A 15,805-nucleotide genomic window follows, 5' to 3' on the forward strand; every position below is an offset into this window, starting at 1 on the left:
TTTTTCATCCTCCAAAGAATCATCTGCTTGTTCTCTAGGGGAAAATAAGACGATTTCCCCTGAAGGGTGGGAGGGCCAAATGAAAAGCACAAACACGCTGTTTTTATTTGTTCCATATAAAAGTAAGGGTGATTTTCAGACGAACCACAAAAGGGGCTTTTAGTTTCTTGTAGAGCAAAAACGAGTTCACAAACAAAGAATAGCCGAATCCCCGAGATAAGTACTTGATACATCTAGGAAATAAAATGTACAAAAATTTATAACTCACATCTCCTCAATAAACTCAGAAGTCTAAACTACTTTAGTAAAAAATCGGAGAATTTGCTAAGGAGAAGGGGGGGGGGTAAAATACGAAAAAGACGTATTCATAACCCTTTGTTTTGAATTATACAGACTGGGTAGGGAAAGTTTTTGGACAAATCTCAGTTTGGATAGACGAATCTCACTTTAAACTTGGTACCATTCCAGAGCATATTTCTCTATCAGATTGTCATTGATTGCTTTGGAAGGTAGCAACTCCAATTGTTTTATTATTGTTGAGGGGGTCACCCACTTTCCTCTAACTGATATATATATCTTGGAGAACGACGTATGCCACACATTTAATCTACGCATGACACTGTTCTCCCAACGTTTAGCATAGCTCTGCCGCACTTGGCACACTTTTGCCAACCCCTACCTGGTGTACACGATTTCTGAAAGTCGGCAGCTCCTCGATTTTTGACTCTTGAAATTTGAATGCAATATGTCGCATTCTAAGGCTTAACATACAGTTTTTCTGGTACTTAAAACTTAGGCACGTCTGTTGAAGTGATATACCCGGGGGGCCTGCCCCCCCCCCCGAAATCATAAAGTTTCTTTAATTTCATGGCACTTCTTGCTCAAATTATCAAATACACATATATATATATACATATATATATATATATATATATATATATATATATATATATATATATATATATATATATATATATATATATATATATATATATATATTTAGGAAAACAGTCTTCCTTTTCTCCTTCTGTCTCCTTTTTTTTTTTTTTTTTTTTTTTTTTTTTTTTTTTTTTTTTTTTTTTTTTTTTTTTTTTTTTTTTTTTGTGTTTGTGCTGTAGCATTGGTGATTTCTCTTTTCATGATATATATATATATATATATATATATATATATACGTTTATTAATGTACTCCCCCAAAAACATACCCTTATCACTGCGACCCCCCCCCAAAAAAAAAAAGTTTTGGGTACGTGCCTGGTAGGTGGGACTTCATTTTGGAAGGTCAGGCATTTCAGGAAGGAACACAGATTCAATAAAACTCGAAAAATGGGTACATTAAACGGGTTAACCTGGGTTCCCACTGATGCGATTTCACGCAAAAACGGTGGTTTTTCCGTGATCCGTCAAATTTCCTCCGTTTTTTCCTGTGAGTTTCTGCTTCACAACGGTCCAACGGCTCTGTTGAAATATTTCTACTGAGCCGTTGAATATCACGTCCGTTATTTTGAATGGAAAGCTTTGCAGAGCCATTTATTTCAAGTAACTGAGAAACTAAAAATGTTTATCAAAAGTTTTCCATTAATATCTGACAAACAGAAGGGGATGTGTTTATGTTACGTTTCTTGTCAATAATTGTTTTTAAATATAAAACACCATGAGGGTTCTGACAAAATATTAATAGGCGAGTCCCGTGGGATATTTCCAGGGAAATGGGCCAAAGAGATAAGGCTTATAGTTTTCATTAGGTATAGTTAGTCTAGGGTAGTATAGGTTGGCCCTTGGCTTCTAGAACTTGATTTTGCCTGTTTTTATGCATATGCTTTTTAAATGTCTCATAATATTTTTGCGTGTCAACGGCTGTAGTGAACCATTTCTGTGTTAACATTTTTGAGATTTTTTTGGTACCCGCTATCCGTGAGCCGTTAAAAAAAATTGCACCAGTAGGAACCAGAGGTTATGCGTATAACTAATGGAAAGATCACAAAATTTTCAATTTTAGGCGAGAGGAGAGATATCCACTTCCTATCCTAATTTTAACTCAGAGATTCATAGGGGGAGGGGGTTATTTCGATATATTGAATTCTGAGGGGAGGCAGAAATAAAGAAGAGCAGTAAAAAATGAACTATATATGGTGTATTAAAAATTTTGGGGGAAATCATATTTCTTAGGACTGTGATTAGAAAGTCCCCTTCGTGCACGTTACATATGCAGCTCAGGAATTCAACTAAAAAAAAAAAAAAAATAATAAAAAAAAACCTTTTTCATAGTAATGACCGATCTTAGGTTTACACCTCGGAAAACCTATGCTTTCCATCACTTTTAGCCTAATTTTTTAAAGGCTTCCGTGAGGGCCATATGATTTAAAATACCCCCCTCCTCGCAAAAAAAAACCTTTTTCATAGTAATGACCGATCTTAATTTTACACCTCGGAAAACCTATGCTTTCCATCACTTTTAGCCTAATTTTTCAAAGACTTCCGTGAGGGTCATATGATACAAAATACTCCCCCCCCCCTCGCAATTTAAAGCCCCAATTTTCCCCCTAGTACAGACACGATTGAATACGGAATTACATTTATCTCTACAATAACTTCCGTTAAAATAATTCAGAAAATTTTAATTTTACTTTCAGTTTGCTTAATGCAAAATCCTCATACTATAAAAGCAAATCCCCCCCAGCAGGTGTTAAAAGAGGGGGAAATGCTTTTATGGCAGTTTTCCCGCCTTTATTCAATCCACCAATGGGAGCTCTTGCCTCTAAATTCTCTTGGCGTACTATCAAAAGCCTAACAGAAATTCTTTACCAGACAAGCTGTGGATAAACTGTAAGTGAATTTGAAGTTTTCGTAGGCTATCTTTGTAATTTTTATTTAAGAAGTAAGGAATTTTTGTGTACCCTCTATTAATTTATATATTTAGCTTAGTTATTAAACTATTTTCTTGTATATTAAGATTTGTATTTGCGATCTGATTTTGTAGGATTTAAAATTCGGAAGGTCTATTGATTTTAGACGCCATTTCTGATCAGGAAATGGACTCGTGTTTTTTTTTATTTGTTTTAAGGTTGTTAGGCTGTAAAAAATTCTGGGAATTTTTCTGAATAAACATAAAGTGCAAATTTTGATTCTAGTATTTTTTTTTTAATTTTGTATGGCTTTTGATATTTTGAAAAAAATTACCACAATTAGTTCTTTGAACCTTTTTATAAGTTGAGTTCTTTTATAATTTTTTTTTTGAGAATCTAAATTTCTAGTGTATTTCTATAATTTGGTGTACTTAATCGTAATATTCTTGCGCATAGGCCTATCCTCTTCCGAATTGATCACTATAGTATCGAGAGGGTAGTAGGCATAGTACCATTTGACTCCCCTCGAAGTGTGGTTTCCAAATATAATAGTCGCTACCAGGACAATTGTCCCGCACCCCCCCCCCCCCCTAATGAGGTTAGATATAGGGATACTTCTGAATTATAGGCTACCAAACATACTCGAGAAGTTTGCTCTATCAAATGTGTGATAACCGGTTTATCTTACTTTGCATCTACTTGTACATGTGACAGAATGCATTGGACTTGTATTATCCGGGCTATATATTTGTATATTAAGGAGGTGGGGGTAAAGTATTTGGACAGAGGGAAGTTGGAAAACAATTCTTAGGCTTAGGCTACTCATAATATGTAGAATCCTTGTAGCTGACACATATGCATGCAGACCCGCTGTACTTTGTCCCCCCTCCTTAATATGTAAATGTATAGCCCAAATCATAGAAGTCCAATGCATTCTTTTACCTGTACAAGTACACTGCATACTAAGACAAAACCGGTTATCCCACATCTAAGAGAGCAAAAAATACTGTTTTCCTACTTCGAAATTGACATAAACAAGCACTTGAACAAGGTCGAGGGAGGGGGTCCCGTAGAGACCATTATATTTAAAAATTGTTGAATGGGAAAGATAATATGGTAGCCTACTACGTTTTCGTTATTAGACTTTCTTTGACCGGATGAATCTTGGTGTGTACTTACCCTTAATTTTAGATCCCATTTCTGAAAAGAAAAGATTGATTTTTTTTTGGGGGGGAGGTATCTTAATTTAGATACTATCGAGAATTTTATCTAGAATAAATGAAAAGGAAATAAATTATATAAATTAAAAAATTTTTTTTAGATCTTTCTTCCATTTTGTTAAAAATTTGCCAAAAATATAACAATTAAAGCTTGGTATATCTGCTAATAAATGTTATTCTTACTTTAATTTTTAAAATGTTTATTAAAGGGTTTGATCTGAAACTTAGGCCCTGGTAATCTAAGATTTAAAATTCTGAATAGAGCTATTGATTTTAGACACCATTTCTTGTCAGAAAGGGTAGACGAGTACCTGATTATTTTTTTTTCTATTATCCTTTTTGGAAAAGTCCCATAACATAAGAAATAAGGTTTCGATTCTAGTGCTTATTTAGTTTTTTTCGGTTTTTCAACATTAGTATATATATATATATATATATATATATATATATATATATATATATATATATATATATATATATATATATATATATATGTATATATATATATATATGTATATATATATATATATATATATATTTAAACTAAGGAATTTTCTTTTATCTCAAGTTGGATATTTCCTCTTTTAATAAAAGGCTTGTCTCATCAAACAATGTATCGGATATGATTATTTTTCAATTCTGTATTAACTTTAATTCTAAAACATCCAATGACATAAAACCTGTTTATATTAAAATAAAATTCTTGAATTAAAAAAAATTCCTTTGATTTTTATCTCAGAAACTGAAAAACTTCCTTGTAGTAATTTATGTATTTATTTTTTATTTTTTAATTCTATCTCTTATTAATTACTGAGACTGGACACGATAAAAATAAAATAGCTGTGGTTAAGCAGATTATCTAATTAAGTTTTTTTTTCGTGACGAGGAAAGAAATGTGTTTTGTCTGTCTGTAATGAAACCTGTTTGACCCGTCTTAGCCTGATTCACAGCATAAATATTTACAAGGTATTAATATTTATGCGGTAGCCTGGTTCATGTATTTTGCAAATGTTCAACATCTGACAAGTGTATAAAATGTCTTCGAGTGAATTGTCATCAAAAACAGTTACGACAATTTGCTAAGGGCTCAGTGAGCATGTAAGCAGGAGGGTTGGGATGGGGGCTTTATAAATACCTACTTTTTGGAATCTTAATTTCAACAGAAATGTTCATGTCAAGTACACTGTGTACAAGTCAAGGGGTTCTTGACTTAGTTATTCAGACTCAGAGCGCCATTTTTTTCCATATTTGGCGCACTACACCATATAAGGGACGCGTATACACCCCAACTCGTCCTCATAACACATGTGGGAAACTTCCACCCCATGCCCCCCGTGCTTCACTTGGCACACCTATAAGGCACGGAACGTGCCAACAGTTTTGTTATTGTGACGTATTTTCTCATAAACTCCCAAAAATGAATTTGCTTCCACAATGGGTGCCAACAGAATTTGGATTCCCTGACGCGTTGGTGTCACGTATATACGTGGACGGGAGGGATACGGTAGACATTGTGTCAGTTCCTCCCGGGATTCCTGATTGTTCTTTTTTTTTATTTGCCTGTTTTCAATAATAGTTTAGTGTATTATATGGTCACATAGCTTTATGTCGATGGCGCTCACGAAAGTGACATGGTTTAAAAATATACTCCCGATTGCAGGTTCTCGGGGGGGGGGCGCTCGGTCTTTCCAAAGTTTTATGTATGTGCGCCAACATTCTCAAGTAGCCCTATTATCTTTGAACGTTTCCCTCCTTTTGATATAACCTTCATTTTTTCAGTTATTAATCCATAAACTAGTCATGGCTGATACAGAAACAAAGAAGAAAGGGCGTGGCCGTCCTAAGGCTGAAAAAAGTGAAGAAGCAGTAAGTACATATTTTTAACTATTAACTTTAATACAATTTAAATAATAAGCACATTTAATAATTTAATCAATTTAATAATAATTTTTAAGAATAAGCACAAGTTATAGATATGTGATTGACATAACTGGAACGGATCCGTTTTCTTTAGGGGAGCTGGGGGTTGTTAATTTGAAAAAATTAGAAAAATGAGGTATTTTAACTTAAAAATGGGTGACCGGATCTTAATGAAATTTGATATTTGGAAGGAACTCATGTCTCAGAGCTCTTATTTCAAATCCAGACGAGATCTGTTGACATAGGAGGGAGTAGGAGGGGGAAACCGAAAATTTTGGGAAACGCTTATAAATGTCATAGGTACGTGATTGACGTAACCGGACTGGATCCGCTCTCTTTGTGGGAGTTAGGGGTGGGGTTCAGTGCTTTGGTGAATTTGGTGCTTCTGGACGTGCTAGGAGGATGAAATTTGGTAGGTGTGTCAGGGACCTGCACAAATTGACTTTGATAAAGTCGTTTCCCCCGATTCGACCATCTGGGGGGCTAAAGGGAGAGGAAAATTAGAAAAATTGAGGTATTTTTAACTTACGAGTGGGTGATCGGATCTTAATGAATTTTGATATTTAGAAGGACCTCGTGACTCAGAGCTCTTATTTGAAATCCCGACTGGCAATAAGCTTCTGATTTTCCTTTTGAAGCAATCTATTGATTCTTAGAATTTTGCCAGAGCTCATACCATATGAGCTCTTGGCTCTCCCGACCTCGTCACAAGTGCCATATGAGCTCTTAGCTCTTGTTATTTCATATTAAGCCTTAAGGTTTTAAGTCTTGGTTTAATTTTTGCCATTGACCATAATTTACAAATATTTTCTGAATTATTTTTGTATTTTGTATTCTTTTATATTGTTCGGAAGTTGTTTTTTTCTTTGTCTTTATTTTTTATTTCTTCTCTTTTTCATTATGCTTCTTTATACGTTGGATCGCGTGAAAAAATCATCTTGCTGCTTTTCTTCGATATTGAATCGATTTGCTATCCAGAATTTCGAGTCGACTATATTTGGTCCTTATCGGACCTCGCTCTGTTTGGTCCCACCGTGACTCAAAATGGTCATAACGGCTCTTTATTGTCGTCTTATCTTTTCCCATTTTAGATGTAGTAGTAGTAGTAGTAGTAGACAGGTTTAATAGCAAAAGCTTGATAACTATCGCTGATTTGTGTTTCTTTACAACATGTACAAAATCAAACTACACTTGTAAATATAAATGAAACTATAAATATTAACTCTTATTATACATTTTGACGAAAACCGGGACGAAAGAATTACCATATCGGTTTGTTCTTGCTTTAACGGGAACTAACTTATCTTGCTTTCTCGTTCTTGATGGTAGAGGTTGATCAGGTAGAATGTCACGGTGCTGAGGTTTAGAAAGCAAGTACTTTCCGAAACTCATTATCAGAGTTTTGTACCGGTTTTGGAGTGACGGCAGTCCTAGCACTTCCAGAGCCTTTTCGTAGGGGATGTCACGGCGGCCCAAGATGATCGATACCGCTCGCTTCTGAACCGATTCAAGCTCCTGGCAAAGATACATTATTCTAAGTGCTGAGGGCACCCAAACAGGGCACGCATATTCCAGAATGGGGCGGACATACGCTATGTGTTTAGCTCCCAAAGATTAGCTTCCAAATAATCGTTTGTTCGTCACTACGATTTTCTAGTAGGCCACCGCTGGGAAAAAGGGACAAATCTGAAACTTCCTAAAAAAAAAAAAAAAGGTAAAGGATACGGCATTAGACTTTACAGTCCTTACCGGCGGTGCTGATCTCCGTTTCTTGGCCCTTCAGCCAGGAAGTGCAATGGGGGCCAGCCATCCTGTGCTTTCGCACACCCTTCCTGTTTACCTTTCCCAGATTTCTCCAGGTACCCATTTAGAGCTGGGTCGACTCCGGCTAAGCCTAGGAAACTTCCTAGGATTTAAAAAATGTTAAATATTGTAATCGGTAGTAGTATACATGGCATTTAGAGCATTTAGTGTAATATGTGCAATGCTTCGGTGCAGTGATCACCATGTGTTTGTTGTGGAGGAGTATGTTCATAGTGGTGGTTACCTGATTGCTAGAAAAAGTCATCTGGTCACTATCCAGTGTTTCCACTTCTGCCAATTTTTCGATAGGCGGATAATCCATCTCCAGAAAAAAAAAAAAATAAAAATGTTTAAGTCACACATTTTGTAATTTAAATTTTGAGTGCTTGATTTTAAACAGCATTTTTTATTTTCATTAGTATTATCTTAAGCTCCTTACAATAACGTCAGAGAAATTAGGTAAAAAATTTATTGGATATGCTGAAACGTCCCTTTGGCTACTTGCCTGGTATTTTTTACTATATAGTATATTGAACAGTCTAAGTTCCTTGTTAACTATTTATGTTTTTTTCGTCTCTTTAAAGTGTTATTTCTTTCTGTTTGAAGGCTCTCAATCCGCATTATACAGTTATTTATTTTTTTCTTCAATACCTTATTCTTTTTCTCGCCTTTCTTGTTCTTTTTCCTCTTCTTTCACCTCATTTTTCAGTATTTTATACATCTCTTGAGATGTCAACCGTATTTATTAAAAGTTTTATTTTTATTTTATTAGGGTGAAAAGAGGAAAGCCGAAGTAGCATCTGAGGAAGAGACTCCAGTTAAAAGAGGAAGAGGTCGACCAAAGGGAACCGGAAAGAAGAAGACAGCTACAAAAACGGCCAAGGTTAGTATATTATGTTTGTCAATATTCCTGGATTGCCTAGGCTATTTGGAAATAGTAAACTTAGACGTGCGTTTAACGTATAATAATCAGATAATTAAAAATAACAACATTAAAAAAAGAAGTAAATCTGTGTTTGAAACATTTTGACGTAAACACGTGATGCTAAATTCGGTGGCTTCAATTGGGGGGGGGGGGAGATGTGCCACCTAGACCGTCCCACCCCTATATTTGAAAAGTACCGTTGGGGGGGGATATTTCCATTGAAAAATTTGTTTGTGGAATTTTTTGAAAAGCGACAAATTTATACAACCCCCTCCTTAGATTTTGGAAAATACAAGTTATGGGAAGACTTCCAAATCGGTTCTAAATAGTTAGGCTAAAAAAACTAAAAAACAGTAGCTGAAAATAAAAAAATATTTATAATGGACGATATATGGTGATTCATTAAGGTACATTATTCTCTTAACTTAATTAGTTGTAATTGAGAAAACTGCATTATCTATTTAAGATAGTAAGACATTTTATTTTTATTGGGATTCCTCCATAATCAGCTCATCTAGTTCAGTTCTAGCCGATTTCTTGATATTCGAGTCAAGTTCAATTCTAGCAGAATAATGAGTATTGAACAAATTAGTATAGAGCATAAATATATGTGTAGAAAGAGTAATAATTATAAATGTAAGCAATAATGAATAAGAAATAAATATTCAGGTCCTCTAGTTCAATACTAGCTTATGTCAATAAATAACAAATACGCCTGTCCCATCTGGGGTCCTTCAGTATTAAGAACCCGCCTATCTAATGCAGGAACTGGAGTCATTCCAAAAACGGGCAACCAGGATCATTCTGAGTAATAGAGACATTTCCTACCATGATGCCCTAGCAACCCTTGAACTCCAAAGTTTGGAACTTCGTTTGGGTGACCTTATCCTGAGGTTTGGCAAAATGCTGCTGTCTAACCCTGCTCACTGTGAGATTTTATCACCAGAAGCCCTGACAGTCAGCCGTACGAGACAGAAGCTAAAACTTGTGCCCGTGCGCGCTCGTATAAACCGCTACCAGAACTCTTTCTTCCCCTTTTTTTTAAAAGTCAATATATAATACTGTATAATAATATGTTTTGTATTTCAACATCAAATTAGCCATTTGAGCTACGATTGTTGTTTAAATAAACCTTTCTCTCTCTCTATCTAACAAATTCAAAAAACGGAGCAATGAATAATAACTGAATAAGTTTATAGTATAAGTAGCATTATTAATAACAAAAGTAATATAAGTGTAAATACTAATGAATAGTAATAAATAATGAATAATCACCCCTAGTTCAATACTAGTCCAGCTAGAACTTAGATTCTGCTTACCACCAAGCAATGACATATCCAGGATTTTTGTTCGGGGTAAGGTTTTTCTTGGAAGGGAAATTAATCTATACCGCTTTTCATAATCCTACGAGGTGTGTTATCAGTAACTTTCAGTATACAATTAAAATTATCTTAAAAACTTAGGCGTAAAAATAATAAGTTTAAAGTCATTACACTGCATATAAAATAATGGATTGATTTATCATGTAACATCTTAGTCTCACCTAGTATTACTTAAAATGAAGAACATACCAACCATAGTATGCACTCTGGAAATCTAGTTATTCCTCTCTATAAAACGGAGAATTTCAAGTTTTGATCCTTATTTTAAAGCGAGTGTCTAGTCTTGATACTAATAAGATTCCTTCACTTCGAACTTATCAACACAATAATTATGAAATGTCCTTTTCAGATCCAAAACGACAGTAAACCATTGAACTGAGCTCATTGTACAGAAGTGATGCCAAATTAAGCGAAAAAAATAACACAACAATCTAAAAATGCTTTACTTTTATGCTGTCAAAAGTTTCCTTAAAAGGGTTTACTTTTACCGTACCAAAACTCCTATACTGTTTTGTGTTTTCATTAAAGCGCTAGTTTTCTAGAGTCCTACGAACATGGAAATATCAACAGTTGATTTATCTGCATTAGTTTTATTGATATATGTTAGATAAGCTGTGAAGTAATAATTTTAGTTTGTTCAAGTTCAACTTTTCTCTTTAATTTCCTCGAAATTATTTTTTTTTTTTTTTTTAAATTAACATGATACAGAAGTCTCAATATAATGATGCTAGGGTGATATTTATCGTAAGGGACAGAGGTTATTCCCATATTCTTTGGTCTTGGGGTCCTCAGGGCTTATGGAAAAGCGCTTGATAACTGAATCTGCTTGGCTATTGAAAAAGAAGCGGTCGTTAAGGGGTGGTCCTGAGATCACCCCTCAAGAGATAGGTGCTTTGGTGACGTCCACTGTGACTGCATTATATACCTAGACGCTAAGTCTAAGTTTTTTATGTCATTTCAACATGATTTCTCTTTCGTAATATAAGACAGACGGACCCTGTTGAACTTTCACTGTGGCGAACTCTGATGATGGATTTGCTGCTTACTCAGTAACATCTTTTAGAATACTCCTGCTTGGATTGGGCTGATTTCTGTTTCCCCCATTTTTGAAGCCTGCAAACTTACTGCATTGACTGCATTGAATTGGAGAAGCTCTTCTGCACTATTATGGGTCGTTCACAAAAGAATTTTAAAGGCTAGAGGAATAACTTACTCGTAGTCCACTGCTTATTAACCATATTTACTGTCCAAGATGAATAAGTTAGGAAAGGATTCAGGGATTGTTTATTTTCTGCCCACAAAACAAATTTGTTCACTATCTACTGGACGAATTTATTCTGTTTTTTTTTTCTATTGCTATTTATTTAATTTACTATGTCTATTGTAATTTCACTATCTACAAGATGACTTTAAAATCCGTGAAGTTTTGCAAAAAGGGCATAAGTCCACTTTTTATTCTGAAAATGAGTTATGCATGTGGTTCGAAAGGGTTTGAAGAGATCTATCGATTGATCTATTCAATATGGTTTACTCTTAAATGCTGATCGATTTATATATTGTTTCAAAACGGTGTAAAAAAGAACTTAGTCCTTCTAAGGACTTAAGTCCTTCTAAACATAAATGCTGATTGATTTATATATTGTTCAAAAACGGTATAAAAAAGAACTTAAGTCCTTCTAAGGACTTAAGTCCTTCTAAACATAAAAATGCTGATCGATTTATATATTGTTCCAAAACGGTGTAAAAAAGAACTTAAGTCTTTCTAAGGACTTAAGTCCTTCTAAACATAAATGCTGATCGATTTATATATTGTTCCAAAACGGTGTAAAAAAGAACTTTCCTTCTAAGTAACGCAAAAATTTGGACATCTCCATTGAATTCCGATCGAAAAGTTAACTAGGAATAAGTCTTTAAAGTTTCGAGTTTCTTAGATTCAGATTTGTAAGAAAGACTTTTTCACTCTGTATTTGTCCCTGTTAAAGATAAGAAGGGGCCCCCCAAAAAGGCCAGTCGTCGTAGTAGCTGTAGTAGTATTAGCAGTATGTACATAGTGCCTTTTGGTCAGTTCAATATCCCCATCAACATATCTGGAAGTTTTAACATAGTATTCGAAGTCGTTCATACGGCAATGCTTATACGCCCTTTTACAACTGTATGCGCCAGTCTTTAAAAATCCAATTATCTTAAATTCGGATTTGTGTGAAAGATTTTTTCATTGTATGTCTTAATTTTCGTTTTGTTCTACTGTAAAATTAGGAAAAGTAATCTTAGGTCCTTTTGCTAAATAACACGGAAGTTGTTGCAAAATTTTCTCACAGTTTTCATGATGAATAAGTTTGTCATTAGCATTAGTTGATTGAAAATTGTTGATGGATGACTGATAGTTTTTAGTACATATATATATATTTAAAATGTTGGAACAAGCTTGGCCTCTGATGTCGCACCTCTAGTAACTCTGCTGAGTCATTAAATTGGTTCATCCATACTTCGAATTCGATACTTCGTAATTCGAACGTCCAAAATCGAATTACATTTTGTATTCATAGTTAGTAATAAAAACTTAAGTCAGAACATTCTCGGAATCACCTTACATATCGTGAAAGAAGCAGGTAATTTGACAAATGTCACTACAGAAATTTGTAATATAAAAATATGAGAAAGAAGGAATCCAACATATAGAATTTAAAGGGAGAAAACGAAAAAAAGGAGAAACGAAGAATATGGAAAACTGAGAAACCAAACAAAATCGTGAAGATAACGATTCTAGAAAAATCTCACCAACATGTATCGGAAGGAAGTCAAAAATAATAAACTAGAAACAAAAATAATAAAATGTAAATAATAATAAACTAGAATTTTAAAAGCCAAAGGGTTTCAAAAGATATCTAAAAAGGGGGCAAACAGCCTCAAGTTTCGCCCTTTATGTGCTTAAGTAAGTAATTGGGCCTTTGTCTTAGTTGTGTTTTCAGGCACCGAGTTTGACGCGTGTTTTGAGTGGGTTCGACAAAAATCATTTTTAGGTCCTCCGTATTCAACCAAGCAAAACTTTAAAGCGTTTTCATCTTCTGGGCTCCAGGCATGTTGGACACAGGTTTTTCAAAATTCTAATGCGCTATAATAGCATGGTTGAACACGATTTCTGAAGAAGACATTTGTCGTTTTGAAGAAGGTACTCAAAACTATAATCTGCAAAACCTGTGTCGAACTCCTTGCTGGATTTGGATGGCCTGAAAACAAGGCTCTTGTGTTCTATGATGAAAATAGTAGCAAATAACTATCAGTCATTGACTTCTGGAAGGTACCATTTTCCACTCATTGAGTAAATTATTAGATAAGTTAACTCAAGAATTAGTCCTGGTTAGGAGGAGTAAATAATTCTCAATGAGAAGAAATTCTAACAGTATTTTGTAAATGTGACTATCAAGTTTGGCATTTGTCGTAGTTTCCTCGATTTTGCTTCAAAAGTATTATATTTGCATCATATTTGATATATTTCATTAGGATTAACCTAGATTCACTTCTTGGGTCTGTTCTATAATTAACAAGTACCCCATCATTTTTACAACATCGGTTTATATCAAGAATGCCGAAATACGGCATGTACGCCCTTACTTATACATATTCTTTTTTTCTTCTTTTTTTTACGAACGTTGTAATTGACGCAGTTTAATTGTTCAAGTTTATGCATTCTAAACTTAGCTCATTCCTATGTTCTTAATTTGAATTGCAAACATTTTCTATTAAAACAATTTTCGGGTTGCTCACTTGTTCACTGGTAGGCGAGTACGATTTAAGTTTCTTTTTTAGAAGGACTATGCCTTTTAAACACAAAAAAAATGAATTAATTGTCATACCGAAGCTATGAGGGCTATGTAATTAAAGTAAGAAGACTTTGTGGTGGGGATGGGCTCTATGGCCTTTACTGCTTATAAAGGCGATTATGATTCAATTTCAATTAAATTTATTCAAATAATGAAAGAAACAATAATAATAATGAAGATCCTAGAAGCGAACTTGTAAAAGACTATAACAAAAAAATGAAAATGAAGAGGAGAGAAAAAGAGAAAACATGGGTAATTAAAGCAAATTGAATAAACATTTAGAGAATTAGAATATCAAAATTTTAGTATATAGTTATATAGCGCGCGAAAACTTGCGGATAGCTCGACACTGGAGGGTATTAAATTCCATTGAAGTATAGATATATAAATGGGGATTGCTGGGTGGAACTAGAGACACACTTGGGGACAATGAGCGAACGGTTGGATGACGGAGACAGGGGTCTCCGATATATGATACACAAAATATATGACACATATATTATTTTCTTATGTTTTCCTTTGTTTCTGCAGCAACAAAAGTGGTGAAGGGTATGGGTAGGTCCGTATCCCGTGGGGTACCCGGTTTGAACCTCAACCCCCCTTCGAAATTTTGTTCGATTCATACAAAAGTAACAAAAGTATATGTAAAAATTTTTTTTGTGGTTTGTTGTTTTTTTTGTACCCCAAAAGATGGATCACAAAAAGCATCAGTCAAATGTCCATAGAGTAGTAATAGGACAACTATAAACATTACCGCTTGCTTTTAAAATAGGTCGTGATGAATATTAGCGTGCTTAAGACGACCCAAAACCACTTCTAGCAGTAATCAACGAACTCGGGAAGAAAAGAAGAAAAAATGGCTTGCTCCTCCCCCAACTAAACATCATTTCTAGCATATCTTTATTTTCAGAGTACTGGTACTGGTAAAGGCCGTGGCCGACCATCGAAGAAGAAGAAGGAAGAAGAATCGGCTGAAGAACAGTCAGAAGAGCCAGAAGAAGAGGAGGAATCCTCATAATTCAGTATTCTACCTCAAAGAATGCAACAGGCTAAACAGCAAACCTCTTTTTTCTTATGTACAACTGTAAATGTACCGATGATATTTCAGATCTTTGTTTCTAGTACAAGTCCTTTCTAATAAAAATCAAACTTTTTGAACTTTTTTTTTTACCTTTTAATTTATTTTTCACTAAGCGCAAAAGGATTTTAGACATTTCTATATTCAAAATCATGGAAGCAGTCAATGTTTTTATGTAGTAGAAACGGGATTCAAAGAAAAGAACTTGTGTAATGACAAAGAATAATTTTAATTTTTCAATGTGTTTCACATTTGTTAACTGTGTATGTGTAGTTTCCCCTCATCACCAGGAAAGGGGCTCACTCGTTTCTACATGACGTATAAAGCGCATACTGTGGGGTACCACAGACTGAAAAAGCTGTCTTGTCATTTTTGACAAGTTTGGACAGAGTGAGCAGATTGACAAAGGTGCCAATAATTGACAAATCTGTTCTAAAAAAGGAGTAATAAAAGAGGGCGCCAGTAAAAATCTGAGGGGTGTGGTGAGGTGGAGGGTAAAATTATAAAGACACCTATTCCTTCTACTGGTACCATAAAAAAATACTCAAATGTTCTCTAGAATTAAGGCTACAGGTTTCAAAGCGTCGTAGTATCTACCCTAGTCTTCGATCAATTACATGTAATGATAGTAACTGAACAGCGAAAACGAATTATGTTTGGTTTGATATTTTGTATGTATACCTTGAGGTTGTGGGGGGGAGGAGTTGCACCGTGTACCCTTCCTTCGAAAGTAAACAGCTGCTCGATTTGTCCGATTATCACTTCAATTCATAAGAATAAAAATTGTCAGGCGCTGAAGAGACGGCCTTT

At 34.7% G+C, this 15,805-nt stretch overlaps 1 protein-coding gene across 2 annotated transcripts; it reads left to right on the forward strand.

The window, feature by feature from the left end:
* Window positions 1-2,760: 2,760 nt before the first annotated feature.
* On the forward strand, window positions 2,761-15,075 carry LOC136032716 (high mobility group protein HMG-I/HMG-Y-like). Of its 2 annotated transcripts, none has more exons than XM_065713027.1 (4): window positions 2,761-2,826; window positions 5,846-5,932; window positions 8,562-8,672; window positions 14,828-15,075. In XM_065713027.1, exons 2-4 carry the CDS (start codon window positions 5,867-5,869, stop codon window positions 14,933-14,935), a joined length of 285 nt encoding a protein of 94 aa, XP_065569099.1. In that variant the 5' UTR covers window positions 2,761-2,826; window positions 5,846-5,866; the 3' UTR covers window positions 14,936-15,075. The 2 variants fall into 2 exon arrangements, with proteins under 2 accessions (XP_065569099.1, XP_065569100.1); XM_065713028.1 differs by lacking the exon at window positions 2,761-2,826 and adding an exon at window positions 2,829-2,878.
* The last annotated feature ends 730 nt before the right edge of the window (window positions 15,076-15,805 follow it).

Source organism: Artemia franciscana, chromosome 11 (assembly GCF_032884065.1).
Source record: "Artemia franciscana chromosome 11, ASM3288406v1, whole genome shotgun sequence".
Classification (NCBI taxonomy): Eukaryota; Metazoa; Arthropoda; class Branchiopoda; order Anostraca; family Artemiidae; genus Artemia; species Artemia franciscana.

Bases quoted from the DNA above. Each gene is read 5' to 3' on its own strand.
- LOC136032716 (XM_065713027.1), top strand. From the start codon at position 5,867: ATGGCTGATACAGAAACAAAGAAGAAAGGGCGTGGCCGTCCTAAGGCT. The intron at 5,933-8,561 runs GTAAGTACATAT...TTATTTTATTAG, and splicing joins CTGAAAAAAGTGAAGAAGCA to GGTGAAAAGAGGAAAGCCGA. The intron at 8,673-14,827 runs GTTAGTATATTA...CTTTATTTTCAG, and splicing joins CAGCTACAAAAACGGCCAAG to AGTACTGGTACTGGTAAAGG.